Source organism: Passer domesticus, chromosome 35, assembly GCF_036417665.1.
Source record: "Passer domesticus isolate bPasDom1 chromosome 35, bPasDom1.hap1, whole genome shotgun sequence".
NCBI lineage: Eukaryota > Metazoa > Chordata > Aves > Passeriformes > Passeridae > Passer > Passer domesticus.
The window spans coordinates 783,355-806,329 of NC_087508.1; the positions used below are offsets into that span (position 1 = coordinate 783,355).

Genomic DNA, 22,975 nt, shown 5'->3' on the forward strand with positions numbered 1-22,975 from the left:
CCTGGAACCTTCTGGAACTTTCCAAACCCCTCTGGATCCCCCCAAATCCCCCCCAGGACCCCTCCCCAAATCCCCACCCTCCCCATTCCCGGCCGGATTTTGGGATTTTCTGGGGTTTTTTGGGGGGATTTTGGGTTTTTTTTGGGTGGATTTCGGTGGTTTTGGGGAGATTTTGGAGGAATTATGGGGTTTTGGGGGGGAATTTTGGGGTTTTGGGGGGGGTTTATGTTTTTTAGGGGGAATTTTGGGGAAAAAAATTATATTTTGGAATTTTGGGGTTTTTTGGGGGGTATTTTGGCTTTTTTTGGAGATTTTCGGGGGGGGGATTTTGGGGGTTTTTTGGGGGGTTTTTGGGGGGTATTTTGGCTTTTTTGGAGGAATTTTGGAGGTTTTTGGGGTTATTTTGGAGGTTTTTGGGGTTATTTTGGGGGTTTTTGGGGGATTTTTGGCTTTTTTGGGGGGGGATTTTGGGGGTTTTTGGGGGATTTTGGGGCTGTCCCCATCAATAAATTCTGCTTCGGTACCGCTGTCACCTCCTGTGTCCCCTCCCCCTCCCCGGTGTCCCCAAATTTGTCCCAAACCCCCCAAAAATGACCCAAAAAAAACCCCCCCAGGAGCATCCGGAGGTTTTTATTCCCAAAAAATCCCAAAAAAAGGGAGAACACCACGGGGGGGAGGGGACAGCAAAGGGGGCGTGTCCCGATTTGGGGAGGGGGCTGGGACCTCCCCCCCCCCTCAGATTTTCTTCTTCTGCGGCCGGACCCTCGGGAAGAGCTGGGGGGGAAGGGGAGGTGAGACCCCCACCCAAAAAAAACCCCAATCCCCCCAAAAATAACCCCAAAATAACCCTGATCCCAAAAAAAGAGACCCCTCCCCTAAGGATTTATCCTCCTAAGACCCCTCCCCAAACCCTTTATCCCCTATGGGACCCCTCCCCAATGGATTTATCCCCTATGGGACCCCTCCCCAATGGACTTAAACCCCTATGAGACCCCTCCCCAAACCCTTTATCCCCTATAGGACCCCTCGTCAATGGATTTAACCCCCTCTAAGACCCCTCCCCAATGGATTTATCCCCTATAGGACCCCTCCCCAATGGATTTATCCCCCCTAAGACCCCTCCCCAATGGATTTACCCCCTATGGGACCCCTCCCCAATGGATTTATCCCCTACAGGACCCCTCCCCAATGGATTTAACCCCCTGTAAGACCCCTCCCCAATGAATTTAACCTCCTCTAAGACCCCTCCCCAAACCCTTTATCCCCTATAGGACCCCTCCTCAATGGATTTATCCTCTATAGGACCCCTCCCCAATGGATTTACCCCCTATGGGACCCCTCCCCAATTGATTTAACCCTTTCTAAGACCCCTCCCCAAACCCTTTATCCCCTATGAGACCCCTCCCCAAAACCTTGATCCTCTATGAGACCCTTCCCCAATGGATTTATCCCCTTGGGGCTCCTCCCCAATGGATTTAACCCTTCTAAGACCCCTCCTCAATGGATTTACCCCCTATAGGACCCCTCCCCAATGGATTTACCCCCTATGGGACCCCTCCCCAATGGATTTACCCCCCCTAAGACCCCTCCCCAATGGATTTATCCCCTATAGGACCCCTCCCCAATGGATTTATCCCCCCTAAGACCCCTCCCCAAACCCTTTATCCCCTATGGGACCCCTCCCCAATGGATTTATTCCCTATGAGACCCCTCCCCAATTGATTTAACCCCCTCTAAGACCCCTCCCCAAACCCTTTATCCCCTATGAGACCCCTCCCCAAACGCTTGATCCTCTATGAGACCCTTCCCCAATGGATTTATCCCCTTGGGGCTCCTGCCCAATGGATTTAACCCCTCTAAGACCCCTCCCCAAACCCTTTACCCCCTATAGGACCCCTCCCCAATGGATTTATCCCCCCTAAGACCCCTCCCCAAACCCTTTATCCCCTATGGGACCCCTCCCCAATGGATTTACCCCCTATGAGACCCCTCCCCAAATCCTTTATCCTCTCTAAGACCCCTCCCCAATGGATTTATCCCCTATGGGACCCCTCCCCAATGGACTTAAACCCCTATGGGACCCCTCCCCAAACCCTTTATCCCCTATAGGACCCCTCCTCAATGGATTTACCCCCTATGGGACCCCTCCCCAATTGATTTAACCCCCTCTAAGACCCCTCCCCAAACCCTTTATCCCCTATGAGACCCCTCCCCAAACGCTTGATCCTCTATGAGACCCTTCCCCAATGGATTTATCCCCTTGGGGCTCCTGCCCAATGGATTTAACCCTTCTAAGACCCCTCCCCAATGGATTTAACCCCCTCTAAGACCCCTCCCCAATGGATTTATCCCCTATAGGACCCCTCCCCAATGGATTTATCCCCTTGGGGCTCCTGCCCAATGGATTTAACCCTTCTAAGACCCCTCCCCAATGGATTTAACCCCCTCTAAGACCCCTCCCCAATGGATTTATCCCCTATAGGACCCCTCCCCAATGGATTTATCCCCCCTAAGACCCCTCCCCAAACCCTTTATCCCCTATGGGACCCCTCCCCAATGGATTTAACCCCCTCTAAGACCCCTCCTCAATGGATTTACCCCCTATAAGACCCCTCCCCAATGGATTTATCCCCTTTGAGACCCCTCCCCAAACCCTTTACCCCCTATGGGACCCCTCCCCAATGGATTTATCCTCTCTAAGACCCCTCCCCAATGGATTTACTCCCTATGGGACCCCTCCCCAATGGATTTACCCCCCCTAAGACCCCTCCCCAATGGATTTACCCCCTATAGGACCCCTCCCCAATGGATTTACCCCCTATGGGACCCCTCCCCAATGGATTTACCACCCTAAGACCCCTCCCCAATGGATTTACCCCCTATGAGACCCCTCCCCAATGGATTTACCCCCTATGGGACCCCTCCCCAGACCCTTTATCCCCTATAGGACCCCTTCTCTATGGATTTACCCCCTATAGGACCCCTCCCCAATGGATTTACCCCCCCTAAGACCCCTCCCCAATGGATTTATCCCCTATAGGACCCCTCCCCAATGGATTTACCCCCCCTAAGACCCCTCCCCAAATGCCCCACGCCCCCAGACGCCCCCGGGCCCCCCCCTCACCCCGAAGTAGTTGCGGGGCACGTATCCCTCGTGGCCGTAGAGGGACCCCCACCACCAGTCGAGCTCCTCGGGGGGCTCGCGGCGCAGCACGGTCACGGGCTCGCCCTCGCGGAACGAGAGCTCGTCCCCGAACTCGGCGCTGTAATCCCAGAGCGCGTACACCACCCCGCTGTTCAGCACGCCCATGCCCTGCTCCACCTCTGCGGGGACACCCCGGAACCCAAAATGTCACCCCAAAACTGTCCCAGTACCACCGTATTGACAGAAACCCCAAAATATCATCAATATCCCCAAATATCCTCAATATTCCCAAATATCCCCACACCACGTCGCTGTTCAGCACGCCCATGCCCTGCTCCACCTCTGCGGGGACACCCCAAATTCAGATTGTCACCCTGAAACCCAAAATGTCACCCCGAAACCCTCCTGAAACCCATAAACCATCCCTATACCCAAAACATCCATAGAAACCCCAAATATCCCCAAATATCCCCAAATATCCCCACCCCACGCCGCCGTTCAGCACGCCCATGCCCTGCTCCACCTCTGCGGGGACACCCTGAAACCCAAAATGTCACCCCAAAATCCAAAATGTCACCCCAAAACCGCCCCGAGACCCCCAGACTGCCCCCGTACCCAGAAACATCATAGAGACCCCAAATATCCCAAATATCCCCAAAATATCCCCAAATATCCCCACACCACGCCGCTGTTCAGCACGCCCATGCCCTGCTCCACCTCTGCGGGGACAGGAGGGACACCCCGAAATTCAGATTGTCACCCCAAAACCTCCCTGAGACCCATAAACCATCCCTGGACCCAAAAACATCCATAGAGACCCCAAATATCCCCAAATATCCCCAAATATCCCCACACCACGCCGCTGTTCAGCACGCCCATGCCCTGCTCCACCTCTGCGGGGACACCCCGGAACCCAAAATGTCACCCCAAAACTGTCCCAGTACCACCGTATTGACAGAAACCCCAAAATTTCCTCAATATCCCCAAATATCTTCAATATCCCCAAATATCCCCACACCACGCCGCTGTTCAGCACGCCCATGCCCTGCTCCACCTCTGCGGGGACAGGAGGGACACCCCGAAATTCAGATTGTCACCCCAAAACCTCCCTGAAACCCATAAACCATCCCTGGACCCAAAAACATCCATAGAGACCCCAAATATCCCAAAATATCCCCAAATATCCCCACACCACGCCGCTGTTCAGCACGCCCATGCCCTGCTCCACCTCTGCGGGGACACCCCAAAACACAAAATGTCACCCCAAAACCCAAAATGTCACCCCAAAACCGCCCCGAGACCCCCAGACTGCCCCGGTACCACTGCACTGACAGCAACCCCAAATATCCCCATAACCCCCAGTGCTCCCAGTGCTCCCAGTTCAGACCAGTGAGGCAGCTGGAGCACTCAGGTCACACCACAAACCCCCAGTTCCCAATCCCAGTGCCCCATAACCCCACATCCCCCATGTCCCCAGTCCCTCCCATCACCCCCAGCCCCTCTCCCAGTGCTCCCAGTGCTCCCAGTTCAGACCAGTGAGGCAGCTGGAGCAGTCGGTGCAGCCCTCGCGGTACGGGTCACACCATGAACCCCATAAACCCCAATCCCAGTACCCCACAACCCCACATCCCCCACATCCCCTGGCTCCCCCAGCCCCTCTCCCAGTGCTCCCAGTGCTCCCAGTCCCTCCCAGTGCTCCCAGTCCGGACCAGTGAGGTAGCTGGAGCAGTCGGCGTAGCCCTCGCGGTACGGGTCACACCATGAACCCCCAGTATTCCCAGTTCCCAATCCCAGTACCCCATAACCCCACATCCCCCATGTCCCCAGTCCCTCCCATCACCCCCAGCCCCTCTCCCAGTGCTCCCAGTGCTCCCAGTGCTCCCAGTGCTCCCAGTCCGGACCAGTGAGGTAGCTGGAGCAGTCGGCATAGCCCTCGCGGGACGGGTCACACCATGAACCCCCAGTATTCCCAGTTCCCAATCCCAGTGCCCCGTAACCCCACATCCCCCATGTCCCCCATGTCCCCAGTCCCTCCCATCACCCCCAGCCCCTCTCCCAGTGCTCCCAGTCCCTCCCAGTGCTCCCAGTCCGGACCAGTGAGGCAGCTGGAGCAGTCGGCGTAGCCCTCGCGGGACGGGTCACACCATAAACCCCTAGTATCCCCAGTTCCCAATCCCAGTACCCCACAACCCCACATCCCCCACATCCCCTGGCTCCCCCAGCCCCTCTCCCAGTGCTCCCAGTGCTCCCAGTCCCTCCCAGTGCTCCCAGTCCGGACCAGTGAGGTAGCTGGAGCAGTCGGCGTAGCCCTCGCGGTACGGGTCACACCATGAACCCCCAGTATTCCCAGTTCCCAATCCCAGTACCCCATAACCCTACATCCCCCACATCCCCTAGCTCCCCCAGCCCCTGTCCCAGTGCTCCCAGTGCTCCCAGTGCTCCCAGTCCGGACCAGTGAGGTAGCTGGAGCAGTCGGCGTAGCCCTCGCGGTACGGGTCGCACTTCTCCACCGCCAGGCTGCCGTCGCTGGCCGTGGTGGCGAAGATGGCGGCGCCGTGGCGCACCAGGGCCACGCACACGCCGGTGTCGTTGCACGAGGCCGCGCAGTGCAGGGGCGTCCTGCCGCACCGGGGACCCCAAAGTCAGGGATTGTACCCCAAAAGTCAGAGATCGCACCCCAAAAGTCAGGGGTCGCACCCCAAAAATTGTGGGACCACCCCCCAAAGAACGGTTGTTTGGTGATGGGGTATGGGGGGTTAATTACAGCTCGTTAGTGGGGAATTAAGGGTTATGGAGTTTTGGGGTCACCGAGGGTTTGGGGGATTTTTGGGGTCACCAAGGGTTTGGGGTTTATCAGGGTCACCGAGGGTTTGGGGCTGTTTGGGGGGATTTGGGGCCACCGAGGGTTTGGGGGGCATTGGGGACACGCCGGTGTCGTTGCACGAGACCGCGCAGTGCAGGGGCGTCCTGCCGCACCGGGGACCCCAAAGTCAGGGCTCGCACCCCAAAAGTCAGGGATTGCACCCCAAAAGTCAGGGGTCGCACCCCAAAAGTCAGGGATTGCACCCCAAAAGTCACGGATTGCACCCCAAAGTCAGGGATTGCACCCCAAAGTCAGGGATTGCACACCAAAAGTCAGAGATCGCACCCCAAAAGTGAGGGGTCGCACCCCAAAATCAGGGACCACCACCCTAAGAATGGTTGTTTGGTGATGGGGTATGGGGGGTTAATTACAGCTCGTTAGTGGGGAATTAAGGGTTATGGGGTTTTGGGGTCACCGAGGGTTTGGGGGATTTTTGGGGTCACCGAGTGTTTGGGGTTTATCGGGGTCACTGAGGCTTTGGGGGGTTTTGGGGTCACTGAGGATTTGGGGGGTTTTGGGGTCACTGGGGATTTGGGGGTGTTCAGGGGGTTTTGGGGTCACCGAGGGTTTGGGGTTTATCGGGGTCACCAGGGGTTTGGGGCTGTTTGGGGGATTTTTGGGGTCACCAGGGGTTTGGGGGGTGTTGGGGGCTGGGGAATATTGGGGTCCCCCTGTCCTCCATCCCTGTGCCACCATCCCTGTCCCCTGTCCCTGTCTCACCCTCTAAGCCCTTGTACCCATGTGTCGCCCCATGTCCCACTGTCCCCCCGTGTCCCCATGTCCCCGGTGTCCCCCAGTGTCCCACCAGCCGTGGCTGTCAGGGTCCTGTCCCCCCATTGTCCCCATTGTCCCTATGTCCCCCCATGTCCCCATTGTCCCTATGTCCCCCCATTGTCCCCACTGTCCCCTCATTGTCCCACCAGCCGTAGCTGTCGGGGTCCTGTCCCCCCATGTCCCCCCGTGTCCCCATTGTCCCCATATCCCCTCATTGTCCCCTGTGTCCCCCTGTGTCCCCACTGTCCCCATGTCCCCATGGTGTCCCCCATTGTCCCCCACCAGCCGTGGCTGTCAGGGTCCTGTCCCCATGTTCCCCGTGTCCCCATGTCCCCATTGTCCCCTGTGTCCCCCCATTGTCCCTGTTGTCCCCCACCAGCCGTGGCTGTCGGGGTCCTGTCCCCATTGTCCCCCCATTGTCCCCATGTCCCCCCATGTCCCCATGTCCCCGTTGTCCCCCACCAGCCATGGCTGTCCGGGTCCTGTCCCCATTGTCCCCATGTCCCCCCATGTCCCCATGTCCCCTGTGTCCCCCCATGTCCCCATTGTCCCCATATTCCCCCATTGTCCCCCCATGTCCCCATTGTCCCCATTGTCCCCTCAGTGTCCCCCACCAGCCGTGGCTGTTGGGGTCCTGTCCCCATTGTCCCCGTTGTCCCCATGTCCCCGTTGTCCCCTCAGTGTCCCCCACCAGCCGTGGCTGTTGGGGTCCTGTCCCCATGTCCCCATTGTCCCCGTTGTCCCCATGTCCCCGTTGTCCCCTCAGTGTCCCCCACCAGCCGTGGCTGTCAGGTCCCTGTCCCCATGTCCCCATGTCCCCATTGTCCCCATGTCCCCCCATGTCCCCATTGTCCCCATTGTCCCCATGTCCCCTCAGTGTCCCCCACCAGCCGTGGCTGTGGGGGCCCTGTCCCCCATTGTCCCCATGTCCCCATTGTCCCCATGTCCCCTCAGTGTCCCCCACCAGCCGTGGCTGTCCGGGGAGTTGACGTTGGCGCCGCTGGCGATCAGGAACTCCACGATGGCGTAGTTGGCGCCGCAGATGGCGTTGTGCAGCGCCGTGATGCCCTCGTCGTTGGGCTGGCTCGGGTCGTTCAGCTGGGGACAGCGGCGTGTCCCCTGGCTGCCACCGGGACAGCCCCGGGACAGCCCCGGGATAGCCCCGGAATAGCCCCTGTCCCCACTGTCCCCTCACTGCCACCGGGACAGCCCCGGGACAGCCCGGTGTCCCTGCTGTCACCCAGATCCGCTGTGCCCAACCCCTGTCCTCTCACTGCCACCCAGGACAGCCCCGGGACACCCCTGATGTCACCCAGCCCCTGTCCCCACTGTCCCCTCACTGCCACCGGGGACAGCCCCGGGACAGCCCGGTGTCCCCCCTGTCCCCTCACTGCCACCGGGGACAGCCCCGGGACAGCCCCGGGATAGCCCCTGTCCCCACTGTCCCCTCACTGCCACCGGGGACAGCCCCGGGACACCCCCGGTGTCCCCGCTGTCACCCAGACCTGCTGCCCCCTGTCGCCACTCACCCCTCCCCGCTGTCCCCAATGTCCCCGGTGTCACCTCTGCCACCGCCTGCTGCACCACGTCCAGCTCCCACTGCCCTCCCCGCTGTCCCCAGTGTCACCGCTGTCCCCAGTGTCCCCGCTGTCCCCAGTGTCACCGCTGTCCCCAGTGTCACCTCTGCCACCGCCTGCTGCACCACGTCCAGCTCCCCGGTCAGGGCCGCGTCCAGCAGCAGCACCAGCGGGTTCAGCCGCACCCGCGCCCCGGGGCGGCGCCGCGGCGAGGAGGGGTCGCGCAGGGCCGAGCGCAGCTCCTGCGACACGGCCAGGGTCAGGGGACACGGGGACATCACCCCGGACAGCCCCGGACACTGGGGACATCACCCCGGGACAGCCCCGGTCCTTGGGGACACCACCCCGGGACAGCCCCGCGGCAAGGAGGGGTCGCGCAGGGCCGAGCGCAGCTCCTGCGACACCGGGGGGGGGGTCAGGGGACACGGGGACATGACCCCGGACACTGGGGATATCACCCGGGACAGCCCCGGACACTGGGGACATCACCCCGGGACAGCCCCGGGGCGAGGAGGGGTCGCACAGGGCCGAGCACAGCTCCTGTGACACCGGGGGGGTCAGGGGACACAACCCCGGGCATTGGGGACACCACCCTGGGGACCTTGGGGACACTCCCGAGACATTCCAAGTGACAATGACACCTCGGGGGTCTCAGAGGGACAAGGACCGGGGGCTCTCAGAGTGACAGTGACACTGAGGGCGGGTCTCCAAGTGACAATGACCCTGGGGAGGGTCCCAGAGTGACAGTGACACCTCGGGGGTCTCTGAGGGACAAGGACTGGGGGGTCCCAGAGTGACAGTGACACCTCGGGGGTCTCCAAGTGACAATGACACCTTGGGGGTCTCGGACAATGACCAGGGCTCTCAGAGTGACGATGACACTTCGGGGACTCCAAGTGACAGTGACCCTCGGGGGTCCCACAGTGACAATGACCCCTCGGGGGTCCCACAGTGACAATGACACCTCGGGGGTCCCAGAGTGACAGTGACCCCTTGAGGGTCTCTGACGGACAAGGACTGGGGGGGGTCCCAGAGTGACAATGACCCTGGGGAGGGTCCCAGAGTGACAGTGACCCCTCGGGGGTCCCAGAGTGACAGTGACAATGAGACTTCAGGGATCTCAGAGTGACAGTGACCCCTCGGGGGTCCCAGAGTGACAGTGACCCTCGGGGGTCCCAGAGTGACAGTGACAATGACACTTCAGGGATCTCAGAGTGACAATGACCCCTCGGGGGTCCCAGGGTGACAATGACCCTCGGGGGTCCCAGAGTGACAAGGAAGAGGGCTCTCAGAGTGACAATGACCCTCGGGGGTCCCAGAGTGACAATGACCCTCGGGGCTCTCAGAGTGACAATGACCCTCGGGGGTCCCAGGGTGACAATGGGACTGCCCGCACTCACCGTCCCCTGCCCCGCCGGGGCCGCGCTCTCCACGGCCGGAGCAGCAGCAGGCGGAGGAGGAGGAGGAGGAGGAGGAGGCGGCGGCGGCGACAGGGGCAGCGCCTCGGCGCCGTCCCCCGGCGCGGCCGGCGAGCCGGGGCGGTGCAGCAGGCGCGGGATCAGCTGCCGGTAGTGGCGGGTGCGCGCCGGGGCGGCGGCGGGCCCGGGGCTCTGCTCCATGGAGCCCCGGCGCTTCAGCGGCCGCGGCATCTCCGCCAGCACCCGCGCCACCTCCTGGAACTCGGGCACCCGGCGCGCCTCGGGCGGCAGCAGCGGCTGCAGCCGCGTGGGGCTCAGCGGCCGCGCCGGGGGAGCGTCCGGGGGTCCCTCCGGGGGTCCCTCCGGGGGTCCCTCCGCGGGCCCCTCCGCGTCCGAGCAGCGCAGGAGCCGCTCCAGCTCCGCCTCGGCCTCGGGAGGGTCGGGGGGCGCGGGGCGGGTGGGAGCTGGGGAGGGGGAAGGAGTGAGGGGAGAGACCCCCGGAATTGGGGAGGGGGGAAGGAGTGAGGGGAGAGACCCCCAGAATTGGGGAGGGGGAAAGGGGAGAGACCCCGGAATTGGGGAGGGGGGAAGGAGTGAGGGGAGAGACCCCCAGAATTGGGGAGGGGGAAAGGGGAGAGACCCCGGAATTGGGGAGGGGAAAGGGAGAGACCCCGGAATTGGGGAGGGGGAAAAGAGTGAGGGGAGAGAGCCCGGAATTGGGAGTGAGGGGAGAGACCCCGGAATTGGGGAGGGGGGAAGGAGTGAGGGGAGAGACCCCCAGAATTGGGGAGGGGAAAGGGAGAGACCCCCGGAACTGGGGAGGGAGAAGGGGAGTGAGGGGAGAGACCCCCGGAATTGGGGAGGGGAAAGGGAGAGACCCCGGAATTGGGGAGGGGGGAAGGAGTGAGGGGAGAGAGCCCGGAATTGGGGAGGGGAAAGGGAGAGACCCCGGAACTGGGGAGGGAAGGGCAGAACCCCATGGACCCCCAAAAATCCCCTTAAACCCTCCCTAAGACCCCCCAAACCCCCCCAAATCCCATTTTTACCCCCCGAGACCCCCCAAAATCCCCATTTCACCCCCCAAAATCCCCTTTTCACCCCCCCGAGACCCCCCCAAATCCCCTTTTAACCCCCCGAGCCCCCCCAAAATCCCCTTTTTACCCCCCAAATCCCCTTTTAACCCCCCAATCCCCCCCGAACCCCCTCTCACCTTCCCCCCCAGCCGCCGCGGGCGGGGCCGGGGGCAGCGCCGGCATCTTTTGGGGCGACCCCCGCGCTGCCCCCCCGGCCGGGGAGGGGGCGATGAGGGGGGGCAGCCCCCTGTGCCCCCCGCCCTGCTCCCAGAAGGCGTTCTGCAGCCTGAAGATCATGGAGAGGGGCAGCGGCTTGTGCCGGGGGGGTCTCCCGGCCGGGGCGGGGGGCACCGGGATGCGCGACACCGGCTGCTGGCCCGGGTGCCACCCCCGGGGCAGCGTCCTGGCCGCGGGGGGCGAGCGGAAAAGGGGGGCCCCCCCCCTCTTGTCGCCGTTCCAGGGGGGACAGTTTGTAATTGCGCGGCAGGGTGGCGCTGTGAGCGCCGAAAGCGCCGTCCTGCGGCGGCGGGGAAAGGGTTAAAACGGTTAAAAATCGGTTAAAAATGGGTTAAAAAGGGGTTTTTGGGTTTTTTTTTTCTGAGGGGGGGGTTTAAGGTGCGGACCCCACCCCAAAATCCGCGCTCACCTTGCCCGGGCCGGCCCCGTCCAGGCTCGATTCCCTCCACAGCACCGGGGGGGGGGCGCGGTTGGCCCTCGGGGGTCCCTGGGGGGGGTGGGGGGGGGTCGAGGTCATTATGGGGAGACCCCACCCCAAAAAGGTGGGTGGGTTTGGGATTTTGGGATTCCCACCCCCCTGCTGCTGTGGAGCCCCTCCCCAAAAGGTTTGATGTCTTAAAAAGACTCAGAGACCACCCCCCAAAAAAAATAATAGAATTCTATCTTCAACCGAAAATCCCCAAATAAACCCCAGACCCCCCCCAAAAAAAGCCCCAGACCTCCCCCAAAAAAAACCAGACCTCCCCAAAAAAAGCCCAGACCCCCCCCTGAAAAGCTCCCAGACCCCCCTAAAAAAAAAAAACCCAGACCCACCAAAAAAAGCCCCCAGAACCCCCCCAAAAAAAAATCCCAGACCCCCCCCGTAAAGTCCCCAGACCCCCCTAAAAAAAACCCCCAGACCCACCAAAAAAAAAACCAGAACCCCCCCAAAATACCCCCAGACCCTCCCAAAAAAAACCCAGACCCCCCCAAAAAAGCCCCCAGACCCCCGAGACCCCCCCAAACCCCCCCAAAATCCCTTCAAACCCACACAAACCCCAACCAGTGCCACCCCACAATGTCCCCCCGGTGTCCCCCGATGTCCCCAGTGTCCCCTGATGTCCCCCCAGTGTTCTCTGACCCCCCAGACCCCCAAGACCCCCCCAAATCCCCTTCTCCACCCCCAAGACCCCCCCAAAACAACCCCAAACCCCCCAAAAATCCCCTCAAACCCCCCTAAACTCCCCCCAGTGCCACCCCCCCGATGTCCCCCGATGTCCCCCGGTGTCCCCAGCCCCCCGGCCCCCCCTCACGGTCGTAGCCCCCCGGGCCCGGCGGTTTTTTCTCGTAGGCCACGTCCAGGTCGGACTCGTTCCAGCCCCGCTGCGGGCGCCGCTTGGCACCCAGCTCCTCTGGGGGGACACGGGGACAGGGCTGGGGACATGGGGACAGCTGGGGACAGCTTGGGGACAGCTTGGGGACAGCTTGGGGACACGGGGACAGGGCTGGGGACACGGGGACAGGGCTGGGGACAGTGCTGGGGACAGGGCTGGGGACAGGGCTGGGGACATGAGGACAGGGCTGGGGACATGGGGACAGCGCTGGGGACAGGGCTGGGGACACGGGGACAGCTCGGGGACATGGGGACAGCGCTGGGGACAGGGCTGGGGACACGGGGACAGCTCGGGGACACGGGGACAGCTTGGGGACAGGGCTGGGGACACGGGGACAGGGCTGGGGACAGGGCTGGGGACAGGGCTGGGGACAGGGCTGGGGACACGGGGACAGCTCGGGGACATGGGGACAGCGCTGGGGACAGGGCTGGGGACACAGGGACAGCTTGGGGACAGTGCTGGGGACAGGGCTGGGGACAGGGCTGGGGACACGGGGACAGCTCGGGGACACGGGGACAGCTTGGGGACAGGGCTGGGGACACGGGGACAGGGCTGGGGACAGGGCTGGGGACACAGGGACAGCTTGGGGACAGTGCTGGGGACAGGGCTGGGGACAGGGCTGGGGACATGGGGACAGGGCTGGGGACATGGGGACAGCTAGGGACACGGGGACACTGGGACAGCTTGGGGACATGGGGACACTGAGACAGCTTGGGGACAGCTTGGGGACAGCTGGGGACAGCTGGGGACAGGGCTGGGGGACATGGGGACAGCTTAGGGACAGGGCAGGGGACACTGGGACAGCTTGGGGGACACGGGGAGACTGGGACAGCTTGGGGACAGGGGGACAGGGCTGGGGACACGGGGACAGCTCGGGGACAGATTAGGGACAGGGCTGGGGACACGGGGACAGCGTCGAGGACAGCCCGGGAGGGGTTGGGGACATGGGGACAGCATTGGGGACAGCCCGCGAGGGGTTGGGGACAGCCCGGGATAATTTGGGGACACCGCGGGTGGCCCAAGCCCCCCCAGCACAGACCAGCCCCTCCCCCCTTCCCCGTGTCCCGTCCATGTCCCCTCGGTGTCCCCTTGGTGTCCCCACCATGTCCCCACCACTGTCTCCCCCCATGTCACCCCCATGTCCTCCCTCTGTCCCCCCCTTGTCCCTCCTCTGTCCCCCCGTGTCCTCTCTCTCTGTCCCCCCCTTGTTACCCCCTTATCCCCCCCATGTCCCCTCTCTGCCCCCCCTTTATCCCCTCACTGTCCCCACCATGTCACCCCCATCTCCCCCCTCTGTCCCCCCATGTCCCCCTGTCTCTGTCCTCCTCATGTCCCCTCCATGTCCCCCCTCTGTCCCCTCTCTTCCTCCCCCATGTCCCCCCATCACTGTCCCCCCTCTGCCCCCCCTTGTCCCCCTGTATCCCCCCCTCTGTCTCCCCATGTCCCCCCTCTGTCCCCCCCCATTCCCCCATGTCCCACCCCGTGTCCCCCTCAGTGTCCCCTCACTGTCCCCTCCATGTCCCCCCTCTGTCCCCCCCCATATCCCCCCTATGTCCCCCTTTCTGTCCCCCCCATGTCCCCCTCTGTGTCCCCTCATTGTCCCCTCCATGTCCCCCCTCTGTCCCCCACATATTCCCCCTATGTCCCACCCCGTGTCCCCCCATGTCCCCCTCTGTGTCCCCTCATTGTCCCCCTCCATGTCCCCCCTCTGTCCCCCACATATTCCCCCTATGTCCCACCCCGTGTCCCCCCCATGTCCCCCACTGTGTCCCCTCATTGTCTCCCTCACTGTCGCCCCCATATCCCCCCCATATCCCCCCCATGTCCCCCCCTTGTCCCACCCCTGATCCTCCCCATGTCCCCCTCTGTGTCCCCTCACTGTCCCCCCCTTATCCCCCTTCTGTCCCCCCCATTTCCCCCCATGTCCCCCCCATATCCCCCCCCATGTCCCCCCACCATGTCCCCCCCATGTCCCCCACTGTGTCCCCTCACTGTCCCCCCCATATCCCCCCCCATTCCCCCCATGTCCCCCACTGTGTCCCCTCACTGTCCCCCCCTTATCCCCCCCATGTCCCCCCTGTCCCCCCCCGTGTCCCTCACCCTGTGCCCGGAAGGTTCCGGGGGGGCCGCTCAGGGACGGGTACAGCGCCTGCACCTCGTACGGGGGGGGGGGGCCGGGGGTCTCTCGGCGCCGAACGCCCCCCCCGGGGACCCCCCGAGCCCCCCCAGGAGCTCGAAGGGCCGCAGGGGCCGTGGGGAGGGGCTCTGCCGCCCCCCGGGCTGGGCACCGCCAGCACCTTGGGCCGGGGGGAGGGGGCGCGCTCCAGCTCCCCCCCCAGGAAATGGGGCGGGGGTCGCCCCAAAGGGTCCCCGAGCCCCCCCCCCAGCTCCAGACCGTCCCCGAGGAGGCTCCGGCGGCTCGAGCGGCTCCGGGGGCTGCTCTGCTCCTGGGCACGAGGGGGTTAAACGGGTGGGGAGGGGGCGCGACCCCTCCCCAAATCCCCGAGTGCCAAAGGCGGGGGGCTCACCTTGGGGGGGGGGGCCCGGCCCGTCCGTCCAGAGGGACTCGAGCTGCCGGGAGAGCTCGTCCACCTTGGGCCACGGCCGTGTCCAGCTCCACCTGCTTCAGGGTCCATGTGCTGCATGGCCAGCGCTGCGTTTGGGGGGGAAAGGGGATTTAGGAACACGGGTTTGGGGTGGGAATAAAGGATTTGGGGTGAGGATAAGGGATTTGGGGTCATGGGTTTGGGGTTTGGGCACTCTGGCCACGGCCGTGTCCAGCTCCACCTGCTTCAGGTCCATGTGCTGCATGGCCAGCGCTGCGTTTGGGGGGGAAAAGGGATTTAGGAACACGGATTTGGGGTGGGGATAAGGGATTTGGGGTTTGTGCACTCCGTGTCCAGCTCCACCTGCTTCAGGTCCATGTGCTGCATGGCCAGGGCTGGGACCGGGAAAAGGGATTTAGGAACACGGATTTGGGGGGAAAAGGGATTTAGGAACAGGGATTTGGGGTGGGAATAAAGGATTTGGGGTGAGGATAAAGGGTTTGGGCACTCTGGCCACGGCCGTGTCCAGCTCCACCTGCTTCAGGTCCATGTGCTGCATGGCCAGCGCTGGGACCGGGAAAAGGGATTTAGGAACACGGATTTGGGGGGAAAAGGGATTTAGGAACATGGATTTGGGGTGAGGATAAAGGGTTTGGGGTTTGTGCACTCCGTGTCCAGCTCCACCTGCTTCAGGTCCATGTGCTGCATGGCCAGCGCTGCATTTGGGGGGGAAAAGGGATTTAGGAACATGGGTTTGGGGTGGGAATAAAGGATTTGGGGTCATGGGTTTGGGGTGAGGATAAAGGGTTTGGGGTTTGTGCACTCCGTGTCCAGCTCCACCTGCTTCAGGTCCATGTGCTGCATGGCCAGCGCTGGGACCGGGAAAAGGGATTTAGGAACATGGGTTTGGGGGGGAAAAGGGATTTAGGAACAGGGATTTGGGGTGGGAATAAAGGATTTGGGGTGAGGATAAAGGGTTTGTGCACTCCGTGTCCAGCTCCACCTGCTTCAGGTCCATGTGCTGCATGGCCAGCGCTGGGACCGGGGAAAAGGGATTTAGGAACACGGATTTGGGGGGAAAAGGGATTTAGGAACACGGATTTGGGGTGAGGATAAAGGGTTTGGGGTTTGTGCACTCCGTGTCCAGCTCCACCTGCTTCAGGTCCATGTGCTGCATGGCCAGCGCTGCATTTGGGGGGGAAAAGGGATTTAGGAACATGGGTTTGGGGTGGGAATAAGGGATTTGGGGTGAGGATAAGGGATTTGGGGTCATGGGTTTGTGCACTCCGTGTCCAGCTCCACCTGCTTCAGGTCCATGTGCTGCATGGCCAGCGCTGGGACCGGGAAAAGGGATTTAGGAACATGGGTTTGGGGTGGGAATAAAGGATTTGGGGTGAGGATAAGGGATTTGGGGTCATGGGTTTGGGGTTTGTGCACTCCGTGTCCAGCTCCACCTGCTTCAGGTCCATGTGCTGCATGGCCAGGGCTGGGAAAGGGGAAAAGGGATTTAGGAACATGGGTTTGGGGTGGGGATAAGGGATTTGGGGTGAGGATAAGGGATTTGGGGTCATGGGTTTGGGGTTTGTGCACTCCGTGTCCAGCTCCACCTGCTTCAGGTCCATGTGCTGCATGGCCAGGGCTGCGTTTGGGGGGGAAAAGGGATTTAGGAACATGGGTTTGGGGGGGAATAAAGGATTTGGGGTCATGGGTTTGGGGTTATGGGTTTGGGGTTTGGGGTTTGTGCACTCCGTGTCCAGCTCCACCTGCTTCAGGTCCATGTGCTGCATGGCCAGCGCTGGGACCGGGAAAAGGGATTTAGGAACACGGATTTGGGGGGAAAAGGGATTTAAGAACAGAGATTTGGGGGGAAAAGGGATTTAGGAACATGGGTTTGGGGGGGAAAAGGGATTTAGGAACAGGGATTTGGGGTGAGGATAAAGGGTTTGGGGTTTGTGCACTCCGTGTCCAGCTCCACCTGCTTCAGGTCCATGTGCTGCATGGCCAGTGCTGGGACCGGGAAAAGGGATTTAGGAACACGGATTTGGGGTGGGAATAAAGGATTTGGGGTGAGGATAAAGGGTTTGGGCACTCTGGCCACGGCCGTGTCCAGCTCCACCTGCTTCAGGTCCATGTGCTGCATGGCCAGCGCTGCATTTGGGGGGGGGAAAGGGATTGAGGAACATGGGTTTGGGGTGGGAAAAGGGATTTAGGAACATGGGTTTCAGATGAGGATAAGGGATTTAGGAGCATGGGTTTGGGGTGAGGATAAGGGATTTAGGAACATGGATTTGGGGTGGGAATAAGGGATTTAGGAGCATGGGTTTGGGGTGAGGATAAGGGATTTAGGAACATGGATTTGGGGTGGGAATAAGGGATTTAGGAGCATGGGTTGGGGGGGGAGGGATTTAGGAACATGGGTTTCGGATGAGGATAAGGGATTTAGGAACATGGGTTTCGGATGAGGATAAGGGATTTAGGAGCACGGGTTTCGGATGAGGATAAGGGATTTAGGAACACGGGTTTCGGATGAGGATAAGGGATTTAGGAACATGGGTTTCGGATGAGGATAAGGGATTTAGGAGCACGGGTTTCGGATGAGGATAAGGGATTTAGGAACACGGGTTTCGGATGAGGATAAGGGATTTAGGAACATGGGTTTCGGATGAGGATAAGGGATTTAGGAGCATGGGTTTGGGGTGGGAAAAGGGATTTAGGAGCATGGGTTTGGGGTGAGGAAAAGGGATTTAGGAGCACGGGTTTGGGCTGGGAAGGCTCACACTGGAAGGTCAGGTCCAGCAGGTCCTGGGCGCTGCGCAGCCGCTCGCTCGCCATCCTGGGGGGAATTCGGGGGATTTGGGGATTTTTGGGGTCTGGGGGGGGCAGGGGACACTGGGGGACATCAGGGGACACCGGGGGGACACCGGGGGTGGCACCTGATGGGGTTTGAGGGGTTTTTGGGGGGTTTTTGGGGGGGTTTAGGGTTTTTTGGGGGTGGCTTTGGGGCTTTTTTGGGTGGGTTTAGGGCTTTTTTGGGGGGGATCTGGAGCTTTTTGGGGTCTGAGGGGGTCTGGGGACACTGGGGGACATCAAGGGACATTGGGGGGTGGCACCTGATGGGGTTTGTGGGGTTTTCAGGGGTTTGGGGGAATTTAGGGCTTTTTTGGGTGGGTTTGGAGCTTTTTTGGGCGGGTTTAGGGGTTTTTTGGGGGGTTTGGGGCATTTTTGGGGGTGATCTGGAGCTTTTTGGGGTCTGGGGGGGTGTGGGGACACTGGGGGACATCAGGGGACACTGGGGGTCACTGGGGGGTGGCACTTGATGGGGTTTATGGGGTTTTTCAGGGGTTTTGGAGCGATTTAGGACTTTTTTTGGGTGGGTTTAGGGCTTTTTGGGGGGGGGTTAGGGCTTTTTTGGGTGGGTTTGGGGAATTTTTGGGGGGGATCTGGAGCTTTTTGGGGTCTGGGGGGGTCTGGGGACACTGGGGGACATCAGGGGACACCAGGGGGTGGCACTTGATGGGGTTTGTGGGGTTTTTCAGGGGTTTTGGGGGAATTTAGGGCTTTTTTGGGTGGGTTTAGGGCTTTTTTGGGGGGGGGGTTAGGGCTTTTTTGGCGTGGGTTTGAGGAATTTTTAGGGTCTGAGGGGGTCTGGGACACTGGGGGACATCAAGGGACACCGGGGGGTGGCACCTGATGGGGTTTGTGGGGTTTTTGATGGGTTTTGGGGGGATTTAGGGCTTTTTTGGGTGGGTTTGGAGCTTTTTTGGGTGGGTTTGGAGCTTTTTTGGGGGGGATCTGGAGCTTTTTGGGGTCTGGGGGGGTGTGGGGACACTGGGGGACATCAGGGGACACTGGGGGTCACTGGGGGGTGGCACTTGATGGGGTTTATGGGGTTTTTCAGGGGTTTTGGGGGGATTTAGGACTTTTTTGGGGGGGTCTGGGGCTTTTTGGGGGGGGGGTTAGGGCTTTTTTGGGTGGGTTTGGGGAATTTTTGGGGGGGATCTGGAGCTTTTTGGGGTCTGGGGGGGTCTGGGGACACTGGGGGACATCAGGGGACACCAGGGGGTGGCACTTGATGGGGTTTGTGGGGTTTTTCCGGGGTTTTGGGGCGATTTAGGGCTTTTTTTGGGTGGGTTTGGAGCTTTTTTGGGCGGGTTTAGGGCTTTTTTGGGATGAGTTTGGGGCTTTTTTGGGGGGTCTCGAGGGTCTGGGGGGGTCTGGGGACACCTGGGGACACTGGGGGACACTGGGGGGTGGCAGCTGACAAGGTTTATGGGATTTTTGAGGGGGTTTGGGGGATTTAAGGCTTTTTTTGGGGGGTCTGGGGCTTTTTGGAATGGGTTTAGGGCTTTTTTTGGGGTGGGTTTGGGGCTTTTTTGGGGTCTGGGGACACTGGGGGACATCAGGGGACACTGGGGGTCACTGGGGGGTGGCACTTGATGGGGTTTATGGGGTTTTTTCAGGGGTTTTGGGGCGATTTAGGACTTTTTTTGGGGGGGTCTGGGGCTTTTTGGGGGGGTTAGGGCTTTTTTCGGGTGGGTTTGGGGAATTTTTAGGGTCTGAGGGGGTCTGGGGACACTGGGGGACATCAGGGGACACCGGGGGGTGGCACCTGACGGGGTTTATGGGATTTTTGAGGGGTTTTAGCACTTTTCGGGGGGTATCCGGGGGGTTTGGGGGGGTTTTAGGGCTTTTTCAGGGGGGAATCTGGATTTTTTTGGGGGGAAATATCTGATTTTTTGGAGGGTATCCGGATTTTTTTTTAGGGAAATCTGATTTTTTGGGGTGGGAAACTGGTTTTTTCTGGGGGGGATCCGTTTTTTTGGGGGGATTTAGCACTTTTTAGGGAATTTTAGCTCTTTTTTTGTGGGATTTTAGCGGTTTTTGGGGGGTTTTAGCACTTTCTAAAAGGACTTTACCACTTTTTGAGGAAATTTACAACTTTTTGGGGCGATTTTAATGCTTTTCTGGGTGATTTTCGCATTTTTGGGGTGATTTTAATGCTTTTTGGGGGAAATTTAACACATTTGGGGAGTTCATACCACATTTGGAGTGGATCTTACCATTTTTCGGGAAGATTTTAGCAGTTTTATAAAGGATTTTAGCACTTTTTGAGGAATTTTAGCACTTTTTGGGGCAATTTCAGCACTTTTGGGGTGGATTTTACCATTTTTGGGGCGATTTCAGCACTTTTTAAAAAGATATTAGAACATTTTGAGGAATTTTAGCACTTTTTGGGGGAGATTTTATTAATTTTTTTGGTGATTTTCGCGTTTTTTGGGGTGATTTTTGCACTTTCTGTGGTGATTTTAACACTTTTTTGGGTGATTTTCACACTTTTGGTGGTGATTTTGATGCTTTTTTGGGGCTTTTAGTACTTTTTAAAAGTATTTTAGCGCTTTTTTTTTGGGGAATTTTCGTGCTTTTTGAAGGATTTTAAGATGGGGAGGGGTCCCGGTTTTTGGGACATTTTTGGGGACATTTTTTGGGACAATTTTGGGGCATTTTTTAGGACATTTTTGGGACATTTTTTGGACATTTTTGGGACATTTTTGGGACATTTTTTTAGGACATTTTTGGGACATTTTGGGGCATTTTTTAGGACATTTTTGGGACATTTTTTGGACATTTTTGGGACATTTTTGGGACATTTTTTTAGGACATTTTTGGGACATTTTGGGGCATTTTTTAGGACATTTTTGGGACATTTTTGGACATTTTTGGGACATTTTTGGGACTTTTTTTTAGGACATTTTTGGGACATTTTGGGGCATTTTTTAGGACATTTTTGGGACATTTTTTGGACATTTTTGGGACATTTTTGGGACTTTTTTTAGGACATTTTTGGGACATTTTGGGGCATTTTTTAGGACATTTTTGGGACATTTTTTGGACATTTTTGGGACAATTTTGGGGCATTTTGGGGCCCCCCCGGCCGCGCTCCCTGGAACGCCGCGGGCGGGGCGTGCCGGGACCCGCCGGGGCTCGGCAGCAGCACAACAGTAATTAGCGCTAATTAACCCGCGGGGGGGCGGCCACGCCCACCACCCCCCGGGGCGGGGCCCTGCTGGGGGCACCCCCGAAAAGGGGGGGCGCGAGACCCCCGAATTTGGGGATTATGGTGGATTTTTGGGGATTTTTTCGGAGTTTTAGGGATTTTTTGGGGATTTTTTGGGATTTTGGGGGGATTTTTTGAAGATTTTTGGGGATTTTTTGAAGATTTTTTGGGGGAGTTTTGGTTTATTTTTATTTTTTGCGGGGGGTTTGGGATTTTTTGGGTTTTTCTTGGGATTTTTGGGGGATTTTTTTTGTTTTTGGGGGATTTTTTGGGGATTTTTTTTTAATTTTTGGGAGGGTTTTGGGATTTTTTGGGGGGATTTTTGGGAGGAGTTTTTGGGTTTATTTTTATTTTTTGGGGGGTTATGCGGCTTTTTTGAATTTTTTTTGGTTTTTTTTGGGGGGTTTGAGGGGGAATTTTTTGGGGTTTGGGGAATTTTTTGTGAATTTTAGGTTTGTTTTTCTTTTTAATTTTTAGGAGCGTTTTGGAATTTTGGGGATTTTTTTTTGGATTTTTTTTTTATTTTGGGGGGAATTTTTGGGAGGTTTGAGGGATTTTTTGGAGTTTTTTGGGACTTTTTTAAAGTTTTGGGGGGGATTTTGTGGGGATTTTGGGGTTTTTTTGGGGATTTTTTTGGGATTTTTTGGGGGGATTTTTGGGGCTATTTTGGGGTTTTTTGGGATTCCCAGGGGGACCCGGGAGGGACGAGCGGGATTTTTTTGGGGGGAGGGGGAATTTTGGGGGGGGGGTCTCAGGAGCTCTGGAAGTTTCAGGGACCCCTGCCCTGAATTGGGGACACAGCGGGGGTGTCACCCCCCCCCCCAGGACCCCCAAAATCCCACCCCGGGGGGGTCCGCACCCCAAAATCCCACCCGGGGGGGTCCGGACCCGCCCGGGACCCCCAAAATCCCACCCGGGGGGGTCCAGACCCTCCCCAGGACCCCCAAAATCCCTCCCGGGGGTTCAGGACCCCCAAAATCCCACCCAGGGGGGGTCGGGACCCTCCCCTGGCCCCACAAATTTGAGTCGGGGGGGGTCGAGACCCTTCCCCTGCACCCCAAATTTGAGTCGGGGGTCCTGACCCACCCCAAAATCCCACCCGGGGGGGTCCGGACCCACCCGGGACCCCCAAAATCCCTCCCGGGGGTTCGGGACCCTCCCCCTGCACCCCCAAAATTTGAGTCGGGGGTCCCGGGGGGTCCCGGTGGGTGTTGGGGGGTCCCGGGGGGGTCGCGGGGGGGTCCCGGGGGGGATCTGGGGGGTCCCGGAGGTACCTGGGAGGTACCGGAGGGGTCTCAGAGGGTCCCGGTGGGTACGGGAGGGTCCCGGTGAGGGTCCCGGTGGGTCCCTGTGAGTCCCGGAGGGTCCCGGTTTGTACCTAGGAGATCCCGGTGAGTCCCGCTGGGTACCTGGGAGGTCCCGGAGGGTCCCGGTGAGTACCGGAGGGTCCCGGTGAGTCCCGGAGGGTTACCGGAGGGTTCCGGTGAGTCCCCAGTGGGTCCCGCTGGGTACCTGGGAGTTACCGAAGGGTCCCGGTGAGTCCCGGAGGGTTACCGGAGGGGTACCGGAGGGTCCCGGCGGCTACGGGAGGGTTCCCGGTGGGTGCCGGTGGGTACCGGAGCGTCCCGGTGGGTACCTGGGAGTTACCGGAGGGTTCCCGGTGAGTCCCGGAGGGTTACCGGAGGGTCCCGGTGGGTACGGAGGGTCCCGCTGGGTACCTGGGAGTTACCGGAGGGTTCCCGGTGAGTCCCGGAGGGTTACCGGAGGGTTACCGGAGGGTCCCGGTGGGTACGGGAGGGTCCCGCTGGGTACCTGGGAGTTACCGGAGAGTTACCGGAGGGTCCCGCTGGGTACCTGGGAGTTACCGGAGAGTTACCGGAGGGTTCCCGGTGGGTGCCGGTGCGGCGGGCGCGG

The 22,975-nt window shown here is 59.8% G+C and overlaps 1 protein-coding gene across 1 annotated transcript; it reads right to left on the reverse strand.

Annotated features, from left to right (window-relative positions):
- Positions 1-614: 614 nt before the first annotated feature.
- PPP1R13L (protein phosphatase 1 regulatory subunit 13 like) lies at positions 615-22,539 on the reverse strand. Its single transcript, XM_064402150.1, is given in 16 exon segments — positions 615-774; positions 3,125-3,324; positions 5,598-5,764; positions 7,747-7,880; positions 8,464-8,601; positions 9,760-10,241; positions 10,988-11,231; positions 11,234-11,367; positions 11,497-11,574; positions 12,380-12,478; positions 14,561-14,907; positions 14,989-15,113; positions 15,515-15,573; positions 16,963-17,154; positions 17,784-17,839; positions 22,440-22,539. Coding segments are annotated over 15 exon segments (2,493 nt in total). The 5' UTR covers position 17,839; positions 22,440-22,539; the 3' UTR covers positions 615-735.
- Positions 22,540-22,975: the final 436 nt, after the last annotated feature.